The sequence below is a fragment of the Anolis carolinensis genome, chromosome 1 (genome assembly GCF_035594765.1).
Source record: "Anolis carolinensis isolate JA03-04 chromosome 1, rAnoCar3.1.pri, whole genome shotgun sequence".
NCBI classification, from domain to species: Eukaryota; Metazoa; Chordata; class Lepidosauria; order Squamata; family Dactyloidae; genus Anolis; species Anolis carolinensis.
Genome location: NC_085841.1, coordinates 178,684,161 through 178,708,604, shown reverse-complemented (window position 1 = coordinate 178,708,604; position 24,444 = coordinate 178,684,161). Strand labels below are relative to the sequence as shown.

Sequence of the window (24,444 nt, the reverse complement as noted above, 5' to 3'; positions counted from 1 at the left end):
TATGGGTGTATAGTATAGGGAAGAGTTAACACAACTGTGGTGTTTGTTTTGCAGTCTTTGTCCTTGTTTAGAATATTTCACATTACTATCTGTCCCAGTAATAACTGGACTTTGAAAAATGTTGCTTCTTGTGGAAACAAGGATCAGTGATAATGCATCAGTGGAGACACCTTTTCCCTATGATAACTCTTACAGGAATGAATTTCCCTTCTTATATGTAGATTTCTCTCACTTCTTGTTGTCTCACTCCCTTTTTGTAACCAGGAGTCATTTGTAAGTTGGATGTTTGTAACTCAGCGACTGCCTGTATACACTTTATAACCTAGAGCTTAAGTTCATTCTGTACAGGATCTGAAGAAGAGGGTTTATATCCACAAAAGCTCATACTGAAATGAAAGCCAGTGTTTCTTAAGAGTGTTATTGTGTTTTAGCGTATTGTTTATTGCTTGTTGTTTATACTGTTTTAATTGTTTTTAATTTGCCTTTTGTTTTGTATTGTTATATTGTGTGTTGAGGCCTTGGCCTTTGTAAGCCGCATCGAGTCCTTCGGGAGATGCTAGCGGGGTACAAATAAAGTTTAATAATAATAATAATAAATATTACTCTTTTTCCTCCCTCTTCTTTCTTTTTATCCTAGATTTTTAATTTCATTTGATATAAATCTCTATTCGCAGATTCCCATTCCTGCTGGGGGGAAAATCAGGTCCAACATCTGGGAATGATGAGAATTACCTTTTATTAAAAAATTACAGGAGCTGCTGCTGAAGGCAGATTCTGGGGCAAAGAAAGGTCAGACAGCAAATGAGTTCTCTCTCTCTCTCTCCCCCTGTATTGCATTTAATATACCATCCCATAACTATGATGATTATAAGCATTTCACATTTTTGGCACTATGCCTCGTGAATTCTTTGATGTTGCAAAGTAATATCATAAGGAATGCTGCAAGGGCAGGAGCAAAGTAATAGAGATCATCTAGACAGGTATTCACCTATCTGATTGTAACTCCCTTTTCCATAACAGGAACACTGTGAAACAAGACAAGAATATCAGTTACAGAAGAAATGTCCTAATGGTTCATTACAGTTTAAAGGTGGACAATGTAATTTATGAATCAATACAACTGAACCATCTACCGCAAGCTTCCACACAAGTAGAAATAGCCTTGTAAAGCAAGAAAAAAAAGCAATTCAACAGTGCAAGAAAAAGCAGAAAGAAATGCTCACCACAGGACTTGCACGGGCAGAACTAGCTCTAGAAGAAGCCCGGGATCCTGAGCCAAGGTAGCAACTGTACTCCGAAGGCTGCCCACATATACCCAAAGAATGCATCAAACAGAGATGAGAAAAAGAAGCATTAGAACAGTGGAGATCAGAGTAGATTGCAAGCAACTCTGATAGATTAAGGAAAACATGAGCCTATAGAAAGCTTGCTGTAAAGTCAGCATAAAGAAACATAGAAAACAGATTCAGTTAAAAACGACAGTAAAATTTTTACAGAATAATTATACATTAGCAACTCCCATCTATGACCATAGTATTCATAGTCAAGTAACAGGCATAATTATATAAACACACAATCACTTGCTGTATCACTCCAGTTCTCACAATCAAGGAGCATTTTGTATACTGTATGACCTCCCCATGAGATCAGTATCCATGGTTTCATGTATCCACATTCAACAAAGTGCTTTCATTTCAGTCGGGTTCATTATTATCAGCAGTTCTGTGTATCTATGCAAAAACTGGGAACGTATTATCTCCTGTGGATATGGGGGGGCTTCTTTCTAGAGGTATAGCTTCAACTGTGAAAATCAATAACCTAAGCTTTAAGACTGTGTGACAATATTTTCAGACTTGATCTAGATATCAAATAGGTCTCAGGAGGTCAGTAATGATATAAAACAGGAAAGTCAACATTATAGCTAGCTACATGTTTTAATTTCTGCTCCAATATCTGAAGGTGTCTCCTGACAAATCCCACAAGGCACACATAAATACCGAGCTTATGTCAAACTCTCTGAAAGGCTTCGGTCCTCATGCCTCATCCCTAAATCTTTTTGGCTGATTCTCCTTTCAAAAGTACATCACTGCCTGGCTCATCGAGAGAAAAACATGTGCTGTCAGTTTTATAGAACTGGCTGGTTGGGTTTTCTGCATGTTTGTTAGCATCAATACTTAAGCTACTCTAAAAGTTAATAATTTTTGAAAGGGGTGTGGGGTAATTGTAATTTATTGGAGGACATTTTGCCTTTCCCCTTTTCTGTGTCCTTGCTTTAAAAAAAAACCCTCCTGAAATATATATGGTCCACCAATTTTATCACCACAGAAACTTGCAAGGTAGTTTCAGCTGAACTATGTAAGTGGCCCAGGGCAATTGAGCAAGATTTGTGGCTCAGCAATAATCATTATCAATCGAATTGTGTACTAAAGATACATATCCTCTTGCCCAATCTGAGGGATTGAACCATACAAATCAAACTCCAGAGCAAAGACTGGTTATGACATGGAGATCATGATGAAAGTATCCAGTTAAATATTCTCTTGTCTGAGTTCAGTAAACTAATGTATCATGCCACCTTTATACCTGCATTTGGAACTAAGTTTTTCTCAGCTAACAGAGCTTTGATTTCATTTTATCATCCTGACCAATCTTCTAAACGTTCTTATTGCCAAAGCACAGGCAGCACATTCATTTTTGTAAAAAAAAAGAAAGTCAATTAAGAAAATAACTGATGTCCATTCCAGATGAGAGACTGTTAAAAATGCTGATCCCAGCCTGGCAGTGCAGAAGCATGTGATTATTTAGCTATTCTGGAGAGTACTGTCTAAATCTATTAGTCTAAAGAGGAATTCATTAGCAACATAACCTGTTTTACTTTATCAGCATAAAAAGCAAAAAAAAAAAAAACCCTGAAAGTGGGACCTTTCAAATATTATCTCTAAATATAAATTAATTCACATGAAAAACAGATTAGTAGTCAAGCACACTATTTTATCTTATGATTGTCATAATATTATGACTCCTAAATGTCAATCATGGAAGTTAAAGGCAACGCATACCTAAGGTTCCCTACACATTTGCACAGATGTATATTTTTGTAGAAGGTGTAATAGCCTCCCCCAACCCAGCATGTTATGAATATGGAAAATAGTATTAATACACAGAAAATATGCTTAAGGATTCTTTTCCCTTATTGAATCCTTTCAAATCTTGCTTATCATTAAAAGCACATGTAGTATATATGATCCAATGATAATTAAGTGTTGCTCATAAACACAATCCAATATTCTTCAATTGGAAGCCATAACTGGACATAAAATTGACAATCTTTTCTGACTATGCATCAAAATAAAAGGTTAACTGAGTAGATAAGAAATGGTCAGTTCAACAATCTTTCTATTAAAACTATTACAGTGAGCCCTCTGTATCTGCTTGAGTTTGGTTCCAGGACTCCTGCATACATACCACAATCCATAGATGCTGAAGTCACATTATATACAATGGTGTAGTAAAATGGGGTTTCTCACATAAAAGGGCAAACAATTCAACTAAGGACTAGTGAGATCCTAAGGACAGGAGAAATGCCAAAAGTCTACAGCAGGGTGTGGCAAATATTTTCAGAATCCATTGATGCTGAACCCATCCATGACTATGGAAGTTGAATACCCAAAACTGTAAATGAGTATTAGCATTAGAGAGTCATTTTCACTCATTTATTTGAATAGTTAAAGATTTATATTCTGAACAATCTACTGAAAAATGATTTGGCCATCCAAGTATCAAAAACAATGTACATATGTACAGAATGGAGGGGGAGGATGGAGAGAGGATAAAGAGGACTATCCTTGATCTACATATTGTTTGTATATTTACAGATAATAAACTGCAAAGCAGATTTAAATAATATTAATAGAAAAAATTTCACATTGGCTGAATGCAAATGCTAAACATCTTTTAGCTTGCATTAAGCAAATCAGTATTTCCTGTTTACATCAAACCAAAGTGTCCTAGCAATGAATGGCTTGAGTCTGCAAATACGTAGTATTGCATACCAAAGTAATTCTGGCTTGGAGCAATTGTTCAAACCATAATTTGCTAACTTAACTCTAGCTTGAATAAATTATTAAAGGGAAAGAAGGATACATGTTGGAACAACAAATGTGTGATACTCCAGACCAGGGGTCCCCAAACTAAGGCCCAGGGGCCAGATGCGGCCCTCTAAGGTCATTTACCTGGGCCCCGCCCTCAGTTTTAGACTTAGGCTCACCCAAAGTCTTGAAGTCTTGACTTGAAGGCACACAACAACAATCTTAATTAACTTGACTATCTCATTGGTCATAAGCAGGCCCACACTTCCCATTGAAATCCTGATAGGTTTATGTTGGTTAATTTTTTTAAAAAAATTATATTGTTCTGTTGTTGTTATTATTTGCACTACAAATCAGACATGTGCAGTGTGCATATGAATTTCTTTGTTTTTTTTTTCCAAATGATAATTTGGCCCCTCAATGGTCTGTGTACCATGAACTTAAAAAGTTTGAGGACCCCTGCTCCAGACCATTACATGGAAGTTCATTTCAATGCAGCTTTGCTAGTTTGGATATAATGATCTTCACGTGTAATCCAAGGAGTAGTATTAAGACCATCAAACTTTGCCCTTCCTCTTGGCACTTTCTTTACATATGAGTGTCAGCATTTTGGTCCTGCTCTGTTTGAACTAGTGCTTCCCTTTTACCTCTCAAATGGGTTACTCTGGTCTGATGCCAACTAGTATCATAAACCAGGAACAAAACATGGTTAAAGGATTCTGGTTAATAAACCAACACTAGATAAGATCTTCATTGCTTCAGACATAATTGAAAAATTATTGGAATATGCACAAGAAAAAGGGCATAGGAAGAGTATGCAGGCCAACACACCTTTTGAATTGCTAAATCCTAATTTACTAAACCAGATGGGCTCATTCTGTCATTTGAGACATGAAGAGACTTCTAAAAACTGTAGTTTCAGAAAAACACTATTGGCAGAGAGAATTTATACAACAGAGCAAGAGACAGAAATGAAGCCAGCACAAAAGTGTGAAAACCATCTTACAGGACGTGAACTAGAAGCACTATACCGACGAGTCCCAGTGTTAAGGTTCTCATCATACAGAGATGCCTACAATTAAAAAACAGAGTCAGCACAAAATTGATAAAGTTTATCTAAAGACTTAAAATGCTGCAAGGTGCAAATTAAAGAAGTGAAGGGAATAAACAAAATAGCAGCAGTTCCTTCTTAACTGTAGTGCAAACTGCATGCAATTCAAAGATGTGGGAAAGACCACATCCTTTTCCTGCTTACTTTGCAAATGGTCAAAATGCATGCAAAATTAGCTTGAGATTAGACTTTCTACTTCAGGAGTGTTGCTAAGCGCCTCACACTATAGTAGCTCCTTTAATAACCTACATTTATTTCATTTTATTTCCTGAATTTTTGTAAAATTGAAGGTTCTCAAACATTTGGAGTAGAAAACTTTCTGCATGGAAGCAAAGAACAGAGTCAGAAACTAGGGACATGTATTAAATTTGATATCAAAAAGGCACCAAGTACACATAAAAGTGGTCCTTGATTCACCTAGCATTGTTGAGCCTAAAATAAGTGAGAGTTGGCCTATTACGGCTGCCTTTATATTTGCAAATTAGCCTCTTTCTCTTCATACCTTTAAGCAAGCAAAATTGTCAAATCAAGACTATTTATTGTCATTAAATTAAAGTCAGCCATGTCCTAAGGTCTTTATCTGGGTAGGTATAAGGTGCACAACAACAACAACATGGAATGCTGTATAACAGCTAAAAGTTGTGTGCCTTCAAACTTTTTCCAACTTGTGGCCACACTATGGCAATCCTTTCAGAGGCTGTTCTTGGTAATATTTTTTCAAAAAGGGTTTTGCCCATGCCTTCCTCTGAGACTGAGGGAGTCTCAAGAAAACCCATTGGATTTCCATACTTGAGTAGAAGTTTGAACTCTGTTTTCCAGAGCCATAGTCCAACATTCAAATCATTGCACCATGATGGCTCTCAGCCACAAGTTAAGGGCACAAGTTCTCTACACATACTCCTCTGAGTAGCTGCCACCTCAACTCCTTGGTGATGTTCAGAAGTGGATTTGTTTCCTCAAAGAATAAGAATTATAACATTCAATTTCAAAGCAAAACAGAACCAACTCTGTCATTTCCTTGAGATATCTGATCTCATGTTGGTGGTTTCACTGTGTTCTTATTATTGTAATATAACCCCATAGGGGTTTAACCTTTAGGAAACTGCCCAGTAAACTCAGCCACTCAAAATGTTGCAGGACTGGATGTTGACTGGAGAAAGTTATAAGTGTGCAAATAACTCTCCTCTCAACAGTTTTACTGGCCACTAATTGATTTCCATGTAGTCTCCAAAGTACAGTTAGGATCTATAAATTTTTCTATGACATGAGTCTAGGAGACTATCTGAAGAGCTGTATTCTCCCATGTGAGCGTGCTTGTCCTGTTTTCTTCTCAGTGCACCACTCTCACTGTTTGGTGAGGGTGTGAGAGTGGTTTTCTTGATGGACATTCCGAGATTATGGAACTTCCGATAACATGGCGGGGGGGGGGGGGGGTTGTAGGTTGGTCTCTTCCCCCTTGTTCTTCTACAAGGATTTTTTAAAATGAGGGTTACACTAAACTTTTAATTTTATTTTTTAAATTGTATTATTTTAGTTAATAATGTGAGGATTTGAGCCCCATCTTTGGAAAAATGGCAGGACATGAAGAATCATCGTAAAATATTCAAATCATTACACCATGCTGACTCTCAGTGACAAGTTAAGGGCTCCTTGGTGGAAGCTATCAACTGAAGGGCCCCGAGGAATCTGTTATGGTCTAAGGTGGACCAATACCGTTTCTCGATACTAATATTCCACTAATGTCTTGTATCACAGTTCAACTGAAAACATTAACTAGTTTGGATAATACAGTATCAAAAAGCACTCTTGCCGCTTTCAGGCAATCCCACATGAGAAAAACTCATAGTACTGAAGCAAAAAAATCACGTCTTTTCTTTTTCAAAATACTTGTGCAAGTGTCACAGAGGCTCACTTTAGAAGAGGCATTCCCTTTTTTGTGTGATAGAAATTGAAAGACCTCTGCAAATGCAACATTTGCCAACTGAAGCTGTAACAAGTATTTATATTTTTCAGAATCTGCTCCTTAATTAATAGGGGACATATTCAGTAAATAAAGAAAAGCTGTATGCAATGGTTTCATTCACACAGCATTCTCTAATCAATGAAGGACAGAAAGGTGATTTTTGCAAACTTAACATTTATTTTCCAAAGGGTCTTTCACTTGTCTGGAACATATGAGAGGGGAGCTGCAGAGAATCAGCAGCAATTCCCTTCCCCATTTTTATCCATAGAAGCCTCTACTGGATCAAAGTGCATGTTTCTTTGTAATTATTTTGTGGGACAACTTTCAGGGTAACTAATTTGAGTTTCTGGCTTCACTTTTGGTAAGTTTACAAACCATAAAATTGGTATGTTTTCAGTTAGCCAAACTTATTGATTTCACTTTACCTATTGTTTGCTGATATCCTGTGAATTTTTTCCCCATTTTATACCAAGCTTAAGGGACTTAAAACTACATCAGAATTTATACTACTAAAGTTGACAGCACCAGGAAATGCAGTGGCTCTGAAATGGCAGATTATTCGTAACAAAGACATTTATGTGTAGAAATGCTCTCTCTTGTGAAATTAGTTGGGTTCTTGTTTATGGTAAACTTTATAAACTGAGGAGGAAGTGAAATGTAACCCACAAATAATTTGGCTTTGTTCATTGTTCCCAAGAAATGCTGCCTGTCCCCAAAAGATATTAGATGGCAGCAGTTGCTTGAGGAGGCCAGCTTCAAGCCACGTCTATACGAATCTAGCTACACCCGTTTCACTCATTCATACATTCTTATACCACCAAACTACTAATTTATATTAACTATAAAAATGACATTAGGTTTTAGCTTAGAAATAAATATATCATTGGAACCCAAATGAAAGAAAAGTCTGCAATCTTATACCCATTCACTGGGAGTAAGTTCTTCTGAGAAGACATGTACAAGAGTGCACACAAAGGACAAATGCTGGCTAAAGAAAATTTTAAAAATACTGTATTATAGATATATATCAGTGCTTGGTGAGATGCCATTTTAAATCCAAATATCAAACTTTTGTTGTTGTTTGGCAGCAAAGGTGCATATTTTTTTTGTTCAAAATTCTGTGTATAAAGTTCTGTATGAAAAATTTTGTTCAAAATTCCAAGCATAAACATTCTGTATATTCCGAATGTACAGTAGACATTCTGAATGTTAGCTAAGTACAGGTTGAGCATCCCTTATCAGGAAAATTTAAATCAGACATATTCCAATATCCAAAACTGTCTACATGGGTGGCTGGGATTGTGACAGTTCAACATGAACAAGCTTTGTTTTTCATGCACAAAGTTATTAAAATATTATATGAAATTGCCTCCAAGCTATGTATATATGAAATGTGAATGGATTTCACGTTTAGACTTGGATCCCATTTCCAAAACATCTGATTATATGCATATAAGCAAATACAGATATTCCAAAATCCTGAAAAAAATCCAAACACTTCTGGTCCCAAGCATTTTGAATAAGGGATATGCAACCTGTACTATGTTTTATTATGGGGGTGGTGGCAGTGTATAAACATGCACTGAAGCGTTAAAAAGCTGGGAAAGCCCCCTTCCCTTTTTTATTGCAGAAAGCTCTGACGTGATCTCTAGCAGTCTCTTCTTTTTATAACTCCATATCAATGTGACATATAATGTAACAGCAGGAAGACAGACATGATTTATTCCCACTGGGAAGCATTCAGAATAGTTACAGCTCCATTGCAACAATTGTCGGGTTCTAGTGGGAGGAAAGGGAGGGCCCAGCAAAGCCAAGCTGACAGACACACCAAAGGCAAATGTGCATTCCAGTTGCGAAGATCACACACTCAATGACACAGTCAGTGGAATGAGCTGGACTAACAAGATATTCTGGAGACACGACAGAACATGGCCAAGAGATGCGAAGCAGATTTCACACATAAGGGAGAGAAAACCAACCCTGTAGCTTCTGGCAGGCAGAGCATCACTATACAACAAGGAAGGCTGGAAAAGACAAGGAGCACAGTTTGTTTTTAATACGTTTAGAAAGCAAAGGGAAAAGAAAACATAAAGACCTTCTTCACAGTGTACTTCCTGGTCCAGGTAGCAGGTTATTGCAAGGTTAAAAAGTGTGGCAAATTGTTTAAGAGGCTAGACACTGCCATTTGAAAAGTATAATTACAAGTAGAGCAACAGGCAGCAAGGACAGCACACTTAGGCGTATTTCCTACAGGAAGGGAGGACATCCTTGCAAAAGCAAAACAAAACAAGTGAGCTAGCTATAGCTATTAATCCCAGGACATGATTTCAAAACATCTAGATACAGGAGACAAAAATAGGGCTGGGTTGGCTTCTGCTTCAGTCGCAATCACCATCCTCATAGAAAAAGAGGGGCATAGGCAATATCCGTGACAAGACACCATGACAACCTATTACAAATCAGCTTCATGAATAATGGAACAGTTGTAAATAATGAACACCAATGTGACTGCTGAACTATTGTCAGGGCTGAAAGTACTCAGACTGCAGACTTAGCAAGTATACCGATAAGACCAGAAAACATCCAACCGGGTTAGAAAATTAGAAATGTTGATAGAAGAAAAAATACACAAGCATTCAAACAGAACATAAGAGGTTACGGGAGTGGGGCGGGGGGAAGATGATGACTCTTGCATATTACATCTAGAAGGCAGTTTAGAAGGGACCACACAGGCAAAATTCTCATCAAGATGGAGACATCGTAATTTCTACATGCAGGTAAGGGCAAATTCAACCCCAGTGAATGTTGTAAAGCTTTTAAATCAGGGCTTCTCCTTGGCCACAGCAAAAATTATTTGATTTTCGCAGTGTAGGATCCAAATGTACTTTTCTTGTTTGCCAATGAAATACTGCCCAGCAGAAATGAATTCAGAATTATGCACATGTCAATTATAAGAAATATTCCTGCTTCATTAGATAGCTTCAGAATTATTAAGGCCAAAAAGATGAATAACTAACTAAAGATGATTAAGAAAACATGCACCCCAGAGTTTTTCATATTTGAAAACCATAATAATGTTTCACTTCTCTCAAACACAAGAAAAACAATGATTTTCAAAAAACAAAACGAATGAACAGGAGATTTTTGGAAAGCAATACAAATTAAGCGAGTCAGTCTTCCATTGAAGCCTCTTAACATTCACAACTGAAGTTGCATTGCCCAGATAGAAGTAGAGCATTCAACAAAAAAAATGGAGGAGGAAAATTGACAGACCCGATTTCCATTTTGGGAAGAAGGTTGGGATTTAGAAGGAAAACCAGTGCTATGAAGACTAAGGTCAGAGTAGCAGGAAGCCTGCATAAATATAAAAAAAGGTTTAAAAACAAAGGGGAAAATTACATTCCTAATCAGAGTTGTCAAACAGATAATGTATGGAATTAGAAAGTACCTCAGATATTATCTCATTTAAGTACCAGTAATAAATTCTAACATGATTCCTTAAGAAAAGGGAATTCCAGGTAGAAATGAATTTCAGAAATAACAACAAAAGCAAGGTGATGTTCTAAATCTACAATCATCCTATGCATTTATGATTTAAGAATATCTCTGAGCAGTATCTGTCCTATAAAACACATATGTATAGTGAACACTTCTCTACACTAAGGAATCTTAAACAGTCTTGATACATACTGCAGTTTTTAGCCAAGGAAACACCTCTAATTTATTTGATTCTCCATGCCTTCTGAACATCTACTTCATTACAGCTTATCTATCTGTTGCTTATTATAGATTTATTTCTACATACGTCAATCTATATTGTAAGTACATCAGTAGTTGAGGCATCCCCAATACTACTTACCAACTCTCCTCTTTAAATATTTTCTTTTCCAGGCATTGGTTCATCCCTACACTTCTAGCTGTGAAACAGAACTAGACTGGTAAGGAAAGAGCCTTGCCTCTTCTATCTGAACACTCCTTTCAGTGGGAAGACCAAACCAGAATACTGGGATGAGCCTGACACACCCATAACACACAGTTTAAAAGAGGAAAAAAAACAGAAATGGTAATTTAAAAATTGCTCCAAGGGTAGGCATACACCCTTCTCTAGTGTGCTTGTAAGAATGTTTATATTGAAGACAGAGTGCGTCTTGCATCTTATACCTGTTTCGGCCTAAAAAGTAGGGGAAAGCAAATAGCTTCACAACACCTTTTGAGCAATAGCACCTGAAGCTCTGGAATACTTTTTGTCTCACAATAAGCACAAGGTGCCAACATAAGACTTGCCAAGAAATTGTTTACACTTGCCACGGTGGGTGGTGAATTGGAATTTTTAGAAAAGACACTCCTTTCTACAGTAGGGAATTTGTAGGGGGGGGGGGGGGGACCTGTTCAGATCACACAGACAACCTGGTGCTCATAATATTTCTCCCCCCGCCCACTCTACATTTTTTTCCTCTGCTAAAAGAAATTTTTGCAATGTTGCAACACATATTGAGTAATTCAATTTTGACAATGCTTGTTCTACTTCCACAAAACCAGTCCAGCTATTTTGCATATTCTAGCTGGGATACAATTTCACATTCACCCATAGAGTTGCCTGATCTCAGGGCCTGGTCCTGAGTCTGCAAATATTATGGGTCAACTCCAGGCCAGAGAAGAAGATACAAATTCTTCAATTTGAGGGCGGGGGGGGGGGGGGGAGCTCAGCTTCACAAAAAAATGAAAGCTATGAGTACTGTAAATCTCTGGCACAGCTCGAAAAGGACCAGTTTGTTATAATATTCAAAGTTTTAATGATCTGTTGCTGCAATTTGGAGATTCCCAGTTGATCTATGAATTTACTTAGGATATTATTGCACAAGGCTTGTAACATATGTTTAAAGCTCCCTAGCCACAGACGGCTTATCAACACATGACATTGTTCCAAACTTACTTCAAACCAGCAGTGCTTTTCAATAAAAGAGGGAAAACAGGGTTTGTTTGGGGTTTTTTGCAACTGAAATTACTGAATTGATGTTCAAAGTATTTTCATACAATGTGATAATTTAAAAGTGATTCTGCAGTGAATTTGGTGATTATTGATTGTGGGCAAATTGGGGGCATCACTTTGAATTGCTTCACTTTCCCATCCCCAAACTGCTTGCCACCTACTTTCAGTGAGCAGCCTCTGCCTGCAAAGCCATAACTTCCATCCCTTGCCCATTCACTTCCTTTGCAGGTAATCACAGGCACTGATAGGTGTTTTCCTTCTTAATTAAGTATTCCCTTTTGCTAGTCAAAAGTATACCTCCCCTTTGCAAAATACACACACACACACACACACACACACACACACACACACACACACACAAACCTTGTATAGTAATTGCAAAATGCATCTTTAAAATTACTTTAAGTGTCACTAGGGATGGATGGTGCTTGTGTACTGTGGAAATACACAAGTATTAACTGTGGAACTGCAGACTTTACTCACAAAACCAAAGCCCAGTCTTTTGATGTTTTGAACTCTCACACTTGCACAATTCTTCCAGAAAAAACATTTTTTTTTTGGGGGGGGGGGGGGGGGGAGCGGACGGACAAGCAGGGTTGGAAGGAGTTGGCTCCCAGCAGTTATAATAAGCTAATTAACACTTTCAGCTTCCTAAAAGCACTTGTCAAATGGCGTTGTGCTATTCAGGTGTCATCTAGTCTCAAACAAGACATATCTATGACTCCAGAACTTGTTTTTAAGAGTCCTGTGCAATAGTGTGCTCAGTTTTCCTTCTTCCCTCTAAGTTGTTGTAGTGCCAGAGCTCATCCTCTACTGTACTCTGCATTCACTTTCTGCCTAAAAGCAAATTGTTTGGATTAAATATTTCTTATCCCATCTCCCTAAACAAGTGAGAAACAAAAATCCCTTAATTTCACTTTATGCTGGAAATAGCACTTTTAGCGAAATTGTCTGCCTTGAGCTGGCAATCCTATTCATTACAGTTCCAAGAATGATCCCAAAGTTTCCTTAGTTACTGTTGGCAATGTCTGTACAAAACAGCAAAAACATAATTCTCTGTATTCCTTAATGCTACAATAATTAGTTATTGCATCTATTGGACTATCACCTATGTGTTGAACATTGTGCTCCAATATGCTCACAGCTACTTCTTTTGCTACTTGACATTACTCTTCCTCACCCCACTCTTCTCTTTATACCTTGCATGTTAGTATGAATAGATATTCCACTAGTTGATCACATAATGAATCTAACAACAGGACTTTAGCCCATGAAATCTTGTGCCACAATATTTTTATTATATCTTAAAGACTAATTGATGAATAGTCCTGATACTGTTTATTAATGAAGTGTATTGCCTTTATAAGTAGCTGAGAAATATGCATAACATTTATTTCTCTCATGAACAAAATTTCATTAGAATAAAATTTCTACTAACCCCACTAGATGTTCTATTCTGAAATGAATTTGTAACCATTGGTTTGTTACGAGAGAGATGCAGTGTATTAAGAGGCAGAAAATGTAGGAACAGGAAAAGAACTAAAGCAGCCATCAAAATGTTATATGGAAGTAATTTCTTAAGGAGAATGGTAGAATTTATTTGTTCATAGATACACTATATGAAACCTGTGAAAAAGAACTACGTACAGCTGAGATTACAACAAACTCAGTCAATTCTACAGTATAGTTGGAAAATTCATATAAATAAAGTTGCTAAGAGTAAGTCTTATATATATAAGCAATACAATAATAATAGCAATAGAAAATTATTAGTTTCCTGTTGTCTCATAGGAGAACAGATTGTCGAAAGCACCAAGTTGTTAAACTTTGTTTCCTAATATGTCCTCCAGATAATCTAAGCACTGACTCCCATCAGTTTCAGCCAGCATAATCAACAGGAGGGGATAATAGGAACTGCAGTTTCAAATACTTGGAAGGTACCATCCTGGCAAAGACAGATACACCCCATTCTCTTGCTTATGGATACAGCTCTCACAACAGTCCATGGAAATATTAATAAGTCAGAAGAGGGCCACTTCTTTTTGAGCAATAAAAGCTATGAGGGAGGAGACACTTCCTTCCTTGACTTTTAGATCCCCTTGCAATCCTCAGAAAGTATTGTGTGACATGGCTTCTGGAACAGAGCTTCTAACATGAAAATAGTAAACGTGAAGAAGATAGACTCTCCAACTCTGGGCTGAGTACAGTGCAAGGGTTGGATTTTCTTTGGTTTTCAGGACCCAAGTAGGAATTACCCTTTCACTGCATTTGTATAAAGAGGTGTGATCTTAGCTAACACCCATACAACAAAAAACTGCCTTCTTGATCTAAGTTACAATGGTTGGCAATAAATGTATGAACTATAAGCTGGCTGCATTGTACAAGGCTATGCATATCATTTGAAGATACATATTTATTGTTTGTTTGTTACAGTCAACCCCTGGCCCTGTCCACAAGGTATTTCCTTCCATAATGCCAGAGGCGAATCTAAACTGTAGGTTGCTATAGCTCTATTTAGTTTTTAGAGAAATATTTTAATTTCTATTTGTTTTATAATGTACTAGCTGTGCCCGGCCACGCGTTGCTGTGGTGAAGTATGAGTCCCCTTCTACACAGCTGGATAAAATGCACACTGAAGTGGATTATATGGCAGTGTGGGGTCAAGATAATCCAGTTCAAAGCAGATAATATAAGATTATAAATGGGTTATATAGCTGTGTGGAAGGGCCTTGAATCTACACTGCCATATAATCCAGTTAAAATCAGATAATTTGTATTTTATAAGCAGTGTGGAAGAGGCCTAAGTGAGGCCTAACTCTGCCTGTCCCCTGGGCTGAGTGGGTTGCTAGGAGACCAAGTGGGCAGCAATTGGATAAAAACAATTATTCCTCTCCCTCTAATTAGGACTTTATTTTTCTTTTCTTTTTGTTGTATGAACGTAGAGGCATGGATGAGGGATTGTGCTGCCAAGTTTAGTGTTTCTGGGATGTGTAATTTTGTTGTTTTGTCCTAGGCCGAAATTTCATTACCCTTTTATATATATAGATGAAAAATGATGCATAGATCATTTTTGCTCTTTATTTCTTAACTTTACTTTTGAATCCCAGAGAATTTGCACACACAAAAAGGGGGGGGGGGGACAGGAACAGCAGAATGAAATGATGCTCCAAGCTCACTAAGCAAAGCTCTGTCTGAAGGATGGAATGATGGAATACCAACTCTCAGATTTGCTTTTAAAAAACAACAAAAAAAAATACCAACACACACACACACATACACAATTTCTCAGATTTCAGGTACTGGATACAAGCATCTACATCTTTCAAATAACAAGTTAAATTCTAAAGGAAATTATTAATTTTAAACACTGGTTAAAGACATAGCCCAACTGTCATTTAAAAAAATAACACATTGTGATTATTGATGTAGCTATATTTTTACTCGCAGCTTCACATACAACTGAAACCATTTACTTAGACTGTGAGTGTCAAAATTATTGACTGTTTACCTTTATGTTTACCTGTTGACTTATGGCAGCCCCATAAATTCCATAGAATATCTAGATTGAATATCCAGATGTGGTTTTGCCATCTTCCTCATCTGAAATATAGCCCACAGCACCTGGCATTCGGTGGCAATCTCCCATCTAAGTACTAACCAGCTTCTTAGCATCCAAGATCAGATGTGATCTGCTCAAATTACCAGTACAAAAGGCAACATAAAGCTAATCACGCTTTCCTCAATAATAGAAAGCACAATTCAGTAATACAGATAATTATCTGAATTTGTTCTAGTTTGTTGACTATAGTAAATATACATAACAGTTTTTGTGAAGCTACCATTACTATGAAAACCATCAAGGAGGATAAATATAATATAAATGGCAGAAAATAAAAGACTAATTTCTGTAATAAAATGTGTATGGCTCAATGAAAGTGTTTAGAATGTCAGCTAGGAATACCAAAACCTGGTCCATATCCCTTTTCTGTCCACAAAGCTCATTTGGCAATGCCAGGCCGTGAAACTACTGTAACTCAAAATCAGAGCACATGTCAGATCTAGTAGCTTTTTAATTCTCAAACTCATAATGTTCCCTGACTTCATTCCTGAAAATATTAACATTTTCATAATTTAAAGACAGTGATTACAATTTATAATGACTAATCTTAAATTCATCTGTCTACAAGTTCTGAATGACTAGACATTCAAAGTGCATCATTTTTAGAACACACTAAAATGCTGATGATAGTAGAAAGAGCAGGTATATTATCAGCAAATCACAGAATGATGTATCATGAGAGTCTACGCTGTAACATGAAGGGCAGAAAAAATCATGTCACACCCACGAATTTTCCATTATGCATTTTAGTGGTGCAAATGTAACTTAAGAACTCACAATAGAGAACTTTAGGGTACATCTATAATTGTTAAACTCACTGCTCGACAACAAAATAACCAAGTAGGAGACATTAGCCCATCACTTATAATAAACTCTCACCCAAACTTATCTCATGCTGTTGTTACCCCAATAAATTGGGGATGGGGAAGAGAACTGCAAATAGTGCCCTAAGCTCCTTGGAGGAGATGTAGAAAACAAATAAAAAAGAGGAAGAGAAAATATCTTTCTGCAGATTGCCCTCAGGGATTACAATATTATACAGGATATTTCTGCCCAAGCTGCTGCCTGCCCAAAGGTACTGAAATGTAAGGAGAAAACAACCTCAAAAGTGTGAATCTGCTCCATCCTTTCTGACTCACAAGCCAGTCCCTATGAAGAGCTATGTCTTATCATCCTTGTCCCTCCAGAGTGGCACAACCCTTCCCTGACAAAATAATGGCAACCTGAGCAGGGCAAGGATGCTATGAATAATCATTTGTTGCTGGAAAGGTAAGACTAGGGCTAATATCCAGAAGGACAGGTGAAAAAGGCATGTTTACTTCCTCATGCCTTTCACAGTAGCAATCTTATAGTCGTAATCACCAGTTTTACTCACTGTATAATGGCTTTGCTATCAAACATGGTACTTCTTGAGGCAAAATGTCAGAAAATTGAGCACTTATGTTTATCAGTTTCCATGAGTCACAATAGTTCCTTCTTCCTCTAAACTGATTACAGTATAATAATATGAAGTGCTCTTTTCAATCTCCATTTTATAACTACATGGCATGATATATAATTTTTCTTTTCAGAAGGCTCTATAATTGCACATTTGGGCACTAAGGCATTTCACATGGTACCAAATATTTACTGTTCTTCACATTGCCACAACTCAAGCATGTTTCTTTTAAACTTTCATGAGTTTGCCTATTACTGTCATGATTGAAAGATGAGATCTTCTAATACATACTCTTCTCAGGTCCACCATTTTAGTCCTCTTTCTAATTCAACCTGAGCATGAGTAAGAATGTGGGAGCACCTGGGGGGAATGAGTCCCCCCGGGTGAGAAGGACGGGCTATAAATGCTGGAAATAATAAAAAGGATACTAGATTCCCCCTTCGCTCATTTCCATAAGAGGAATATTGGTTGGGCTCTCTGCAAAATCTTATTTTTAAGGTAGGCTTATAAATGTCCAAAGGACTCATAAACAATGCAACTATGAAGACCTTTCCTTTTGGAAAGATAGTGTTGAAAAAATTCAAAAATTAGGGGGAAAGGAGCATGTAAATTTCAATTATTCATGCCTACATGTCTAATCAAACCATTTGATCAAACAACTCAATTCAGGAAGTAACCTCTCAGGAAATGTAATAAATCCTGCTGGGAAAGCAGTATGTCAGACTTATTGCTGAAGCTGTACTGTAATTAACGCATAGCAGTATAGCACTTTATTTTAAAATAAGAATTTCAAGATAGTTAAGTGCTAGAAAATACATTGATACATCTAGGCAGATTTGGTCTCTGGCTTCTTTTTTGGTAGTCATCTCCAAGACGAAATAGTCGCACAAAATAGTTATACACAACCATATAAAAGAAAGCAGCTCTCCTCTGTAAAGGGTGAAGAGAAAGTGTATATAATCCTTCCAAAAGCATTGCAAGAGTTTACAACTAGGATTAAGCAGATGCGGAATAAGTTATTTTATAGATGTGCACCCCCCTTTTTTGGGAAAGCTTCTAATGAAGCAGCTTAGATACTCCCAAAAAGGAAAAAAAGTTAAAATCAAGAAACAATCAGGTCAATAAAAGAACATGGATTTTAAAAAAATAAAAGCCAGTGGATACATGCAGATTAAAAATGATACTTAACATTAAAATATAATCTCTATTCGTATGTTTAATTAACATTGCTTTTGTTGACTGCCTGAGATGTTGTGTAAAGTAGTACTGTAGTGCATGTATTTCAACAGTAGATTTGCCATCTGTCACTAAGCCCCTAAGTGAGAACATATACAGATGTGCTGAAATTCCCATCTCTTTCGAAATGGTACTGGTTTTGCTTTCAAGACTAACACAGACTAATTTTTATTTTGCACGCTTTGAAGAATATACCATTTAATCATCTAGGAGAAAAAACCTTTGTACCAACTGAAGGCAGGCCCAAGGGATGGTGTGAAGGCAAAAAAAACCACTAGGAATTCTACGCATCATACACTCCATAAAGCCAAGATTTGTTGATATAAAACTGCTATCTTTCTTTTCTAATTTCTGCCTCAGAAGTGACCTGTGTGTGTTCAGTTACATAGTTCCAATAGTACTGTGTGCCCACAGATTTTATATTTTAAAAGAAAGAGGGGCTTTCATTATTATTTTTAGGGTCTTGAAAACACTGACTACATCCCGCAATTTGTCTTGCAAGCAAGGAACATCAATTATGCTGTCATCCTAGTTTCCATCTAAAAATTTGTCAATTTGCACATGGATGGGGTGGGACCAACCATTACATTTTCTTTTTTGCCTCGTTCTCTACTTCTTCCTGGTTAAGAATTCTTGTAAACTGAAAACAAGAGGTGACACATGACTTTAGGCCATTTGGTTAAACAGTCATTTTCAGATATTTTAGCAGCTGACTCTAGAAAACATTCTCCACCTTAAGTAACTGGATAATATAATTAACATAGATTACACTATGTAATTTTTTTTTTAAAAATGGTCTGTTCCTGGTTTGAAAGTGTTATTTCCCCCTTAATTGTGTGGGAATTAGTTTGAAAGTACAGTAGAGTTCCGGTTAACCGACTTCTGGTTATCCAACCTACTGTATTATCTGATGTGCCAGGCCGGGCACTTTGGAAAAGCCCAGTGTGTGTTACTAGGAAGCAACATGCACGGGGCTTCCCTAAACCAAGTGCTTGCTGGAGGAATGTGACTCTTCCCTCCGGCAAGCACCCAGCTTGCCGGGAGGGATAATAGGGCCTCCCTATTATCCAACAGATCCGGTTATCCGACCTTTGGCCTGCCTGTTTATGTCGGATAACCGGAACTCTACTGTAGTTGTTATACTCCAAAAACTTTGTTTTTGTGGTTGCCACAAACTATGTTGAATTGCTTGAGACTCTTATGAGATGAGGAAAAATTACAGCAAAATGTGCTGCAGGACGTCCAATAAAAACAAAGTTTTTGCAGTTTTTGCATGTTTTTCTGATAGAAACAATTAGGAAATGGCATTCATAACCCAGGAACAAAAATTGTGTTGCATAGTGTTATGCTCTGTTTGTAGTCTCCATTACCTTCTGGCTCTCCTAGCTTCTTTCATGAGAAGACATTTGCTCTTGCGTTTTAAAGTTATATTCCATCTTTCCTTAAATGGGACAAGATGGCTACACAAAATTTAAAGATTGCTCTTAAATAGTAAGCAAACTCATATGCATCTCAAAGTGAGGATGACCCATTGAGGCACACATACAAAGAAAGCATACAAACATTAGAAGCCAAGTGCTGCCAAGACACTGTTACACTCTATTTTGGCAAGTGATATTGGGGCTCATGAGAAACCCATAAAGCTGCAACCTTTCTAACAGCATAAGTATAGCACAGAAGACAACCACGGGAAAGCTGGTCTGTGTACCCAGCATATTACAAAGGGAACATATAAATAAAAACCACCTTTGTGTTAAATACAAACAGTTAAAGGGCGTGCTGTGTACATCCTGCTAGACTTTACTCACCATTGGTGAGGCACTGGTATAATCAAAGTCACTCTGGTAGGGGTATAGAGAAAAGGCACTATGAGAACAAAAACAGTCTAGGAAAAGCCAGATCGAGATGAAAGAGATCAATCTAAAAGTTCTAGTTCTTCATATATGCTGAGAATTATGACAAAAGAGCTGACCAAGGTTCTATATTCCACACCAAACCCTAATAATCTTAATAAACTTTCATTTTTTCATTGATCAACAATGTACTGGTCTAGATTAAATGTTGCACCAGTTGAAAATTTCTCAAAGAACAGAGTACACTCTGGTTCTCACTTTACTGTTTACCATCCCGTTTCATATTTGAAATAGTTCTCTAATATATGTCTCAAAAGAGAAAGATATGGTACTATATCTAGCCTATCTGATAAGAACTAGCTCTTTAAGATGCATCTTTCTCTCACCATGTAAGGATCCTATTTACTTGAACCATATCATCAGCTCTACTTGCATGATTCAGACATACTGTAGAGTACTGAGCAGCAAGGAAAGTGTTTGCATTCTGCTGCAAGACAATTAACACAGTAGCCAAGTGTCACAAAAGAGTGCCCAACAGATCTGCCCAACAAATATTCTGTAGGTTGTGTAAATTTGCACAAGTTATACAATTATTCTGAAGAACAAGGCTGCAAGTTTAAGTGAAGAGTTAACTACTGAACTTTTACATTTTCCATTACCCTGACCCATGAACATATCATCAAAAGACTTATCACTGTAACCTGCCTATTCGTTCCCATCTAAATTGTCCTAAAGTATTTAAAGTAGACAGTACTTTACATTCTCATTTTTTCTGAGGCTTAATATGAATTCAGTTACTAAAGGATAAGCCCTGTAGAGCCCACTGTAACATATAGTACAAAAACTGAACCCACCAAATTCAACAAATTACAAGGTTGCTCTCTTTAACCATAAAAGATATTGAGTTTTCCCCACTTGCTGGAATAGAATGCTTGTGTCAATAGTACTCTATGAATTCTGGACTCTCCAGACCACATTTAATATTGTTAAATCAGTCAGTTTATTTTATTGTTGATCAGAAGAAGGAAATCTGCTAGATCTGTATCCTACTGAAAAAAGAATTAGATGCACAACAACTACTCTTTATTGATTAGTCAATTTTGACCATATCAAAACATGTGAAACATACAAAACGTACACACTTACCCATACATACAGTAAAACCATGTATAGATGCAAAGCATCCTGGCCTACAGGCCTAGGTAGTTGTGAAAAATTAGATGCAAAATGGCTTGAAGTGAGCCTTCAAGCTCAGCCTAAAAATATACTATCCACACCATGATGTATTCAACACATGGATAACACTGCAAAACCGGATTTTTGTTCCAGAGTTATAAATGTCATTTCCTAATTGTAATTGGTTCTATCATAAAAACATAGAAAAAGTTTATTAAACTGCAAAACCTTTGTTTTTATGGGATATCCTGCAGCACATTTTGCTATGGTTTTTCAATGAATATCTCACTGAGTCTCAACAAATTCAACACTGTTTTTGGCAGCCACAAAAACAAAGTTTCTGAAGTATAGCAACTACTTTCAAAGTAAGTACTGCAAAGTTAAACAGGAATAACACTTTCATACTAAGAATAAAAACTTTTTCAAATTTTGTTAAATAGTGTAATCTGCAAAAAGGAAAAACCCCTGTAATGTAATTTCGGTTTTCTTGTACTGTAGAATCACACGTCTAATTCAACAAGAAACTATATAGATTAGATCATTTTGTAATATAAGTACATCATTAACAATCCCATATTGACATCATTTTTAACTGTATATGTGTTTTAGGTGAAATTAAGAGAGTACTGTACATTGTTTCAGAACACCCCAATCATTTAATGAAAAGATATATATTATAGATCAGCAAATACATTTCAAATTTATCGTTTCACCGTTGTTTCTTAATTACTATCATTAGTCAAGGAAATGTTTTTTTGCATAAGAGTAGTTTCCAATTTTTTAAAAGGCTAAGCATTGCAGAATATATACAAATCTTACTGTCACATAACTATTCATGGGGTCATATTTTTGTTAACAATGCTCCATCAAATCAGTGGCTCTGTTAAGTACAGGTTGAGCACCCTTTATATGAACTTCCAAAATTCAAAATATTCTAAAATCTGCACTTGTTCAGACAGGATTCAATATACACAACTTTACTTCAAATTACTAAAATATATATTGTATAAAACTGCCTTCATGAATGGACTTTGTGTTTAGACTGGGATCCCATCTCCAAGATATCTTGTTATGTGCCTATATGCAAATTCAGATATTTCAAAATCTGGGGAAAAAATCATGGCCCCAAGCATTTCAGATAAGGGATACTCAGCTTGTATCCTACTTAGAACATTGCACCCACTGAGTCTATCAGGTCTCCACAACATTTGCTTTAATCCATGACTCAGACAGACCTATCCCAGAGTCATCTGTAGCCACCAAATCTAGAGTGACTGTAATGAGAAGGAAAATGACCAAACTGCTAATGAGAATGCATCCATTCATCCAAAGGAAAGGGGAAAGGAGAATTACATTAAATGATAGAAATGATTAGGAATGTTTAATCACTTGTTACTAACCCTGAGGCTTCCACGGCTACCCACTGACATGCGCTCATCTTCATCCGAAGCCTATGGAGAAGTAAGTGAAAAGGACACCAAAGATAATTTTAAAAAATGCAGATTTTATATAATGTGTAAATATTTAAGTCATAATCCAAGTTCAAACCACTAATCTGCCTGTGTTTTATACATTAAAGAAAACAAAAACTTAATTAAACAAGTACCAGGAAAATTAAATTCAACAACCTAAAATGTTATTAGTGTGCCATATTATTTATCAGCATCTTGAGAAAACACAAGGGAAGCGTATGAATAAAAGTTATATCAATTTCTGCCTTCTGCTAGTTCTATAGCTGCCAATTATGACTAGGAAACAGACACCACTTTTAGCAATGGCTGAAAGAATACTGCAGGATTATAGTATCCCTTCTTTGAGCAAATCACCACCAACACCAACCATAACTCACCACAATTAGCAGACATTCCAAAAATAGCTGTATGTAATACTAACCAGCATCCATTTATAGGACCCAATTTGAAAACAAAGTTTAATAGCATTATTTGGTTAAATGTGAATCAGTATTACCCACAATGAAGATCAGGACAGACATAACTATGGATAAAGGGGCAGTGGGAACTTTCGCATGAGAGAGAAAGGATTAGGTGAGCACATTCCTTAATATTACACAGACACACACATACAGAGAGAAAGCGTACATATAGCCTGTGATAAGTTGAAAGGATTTTTTCATAATACTCTTTTTAAAAAGAATATATATGTCATTAAGTTTTCTTCACTACCTCAAAATGAAAGTTTTAACAAAAAAATGCAACCATACTGACCGAGGCATTTCTTCTGGATTTACGGGTGTAACGCTCACTGTCTTCCTATGAAGGCAGGAGGAAAGAGAAAGATGAAGGATTGCAGACAAGAGATACTACTACACAACTTCCAAAGTGTAGTCTTTGGAACATAGTCTCTGGCGACAGATGAAAATTTACAACAAAACAGCTGCCTGTCAGAACTCCCATTTCTTTTTAAACCTATTTCATATTTATGTTTATTAAGAAACTTCTCAAAACCACCATCAAGCAATGGCTAATACACAATATAGAGACAATCACAAACTGAATGGATTACAGAAATCCTAATTTAAGCATTCATACACATGGCATCTATTATGTCTGAAAGATGCCTTGTGTCTTACATCATCTTCTTTTTTGCACCTACAAGGATCCAACAGCATCTAGGCTTGTGCATAGTAACTGGAGGATTTCCACTGGTCGAAGAAAATGAAAAGGGGCCAGTAAAAATAGGGTAGCTTCATTTATGGAGTGGAGGAAGAAGGAAACAATGCAAGAAATAAATCCTAGAACTTTTCTGAACTCTGAAAAAACTGGGATATAGACAGGTATAATATATAGATAGATTATACGTAACTCTTACTGGACAGTTTAGTCTTTTTTCCTCCTACTTAAACATCCCAGTTAGGAATAGGAGGAACTATTTCTCAATAGTATTTGCTGAATTATCTGCTATTAAAGATTGTCAATTTAATAATAGCTAGCAAAAATTTTCTTCAGACAG

The 24,444-nt window shown here is 36.7% G+C and overlaps 1 protein-coding gene across 30 annotated transcripts in view; it reads right to left on the bottom strand.

Annotated features, from left to right (window-relative positions):
- lrrfip1 (LRR binding FLII interacting protein 1) overlaps nt 1-24,444 on the bottom strand; it is a 145,768-nt gene that overhangs the window by 39,664 nt on the left and 81,660 nt on the right. For 11 of the 30 annotated variants that reach the window (XM_062960681.1, XM_008113628.3, XM_008113674.3 and 8 more), the window contains 6 exons: nt 23,700-23,744; nt 22,875-22,925; nt 10,436-10,516; nt 9,142-9,186; nt 5,095-5,160; nt 1,224-1,301 (listed from right to left, as the gene is read on the bottom strand). The exons of 6 other annotated variants lie outside the window; for them this stretch is intronic. In XM_062960681.1, coding sequence (XP_062816751.1) covers nt 1,224-1,301; nt 5,095-5,160; nt 9,142-9,186; nt 10,436-10,516; nt 22,875-22,925; nt 23,700-23,744 — 366 coding nt within the window. The remainder of the gene's footprint in view (nt 1-1,223; nt 1,302-5,094; nt 5,161-9,141; nt 9,187-10,435; nt 10,517-22,874; nt 22,926-23,699; nt 23,745-24,444) is intronic. 13 more of the 30 variants (XM_062960696.1, XM_062960718.1, XM_062960705.1 and 10 more) reach the window with 8 other exon arrangements.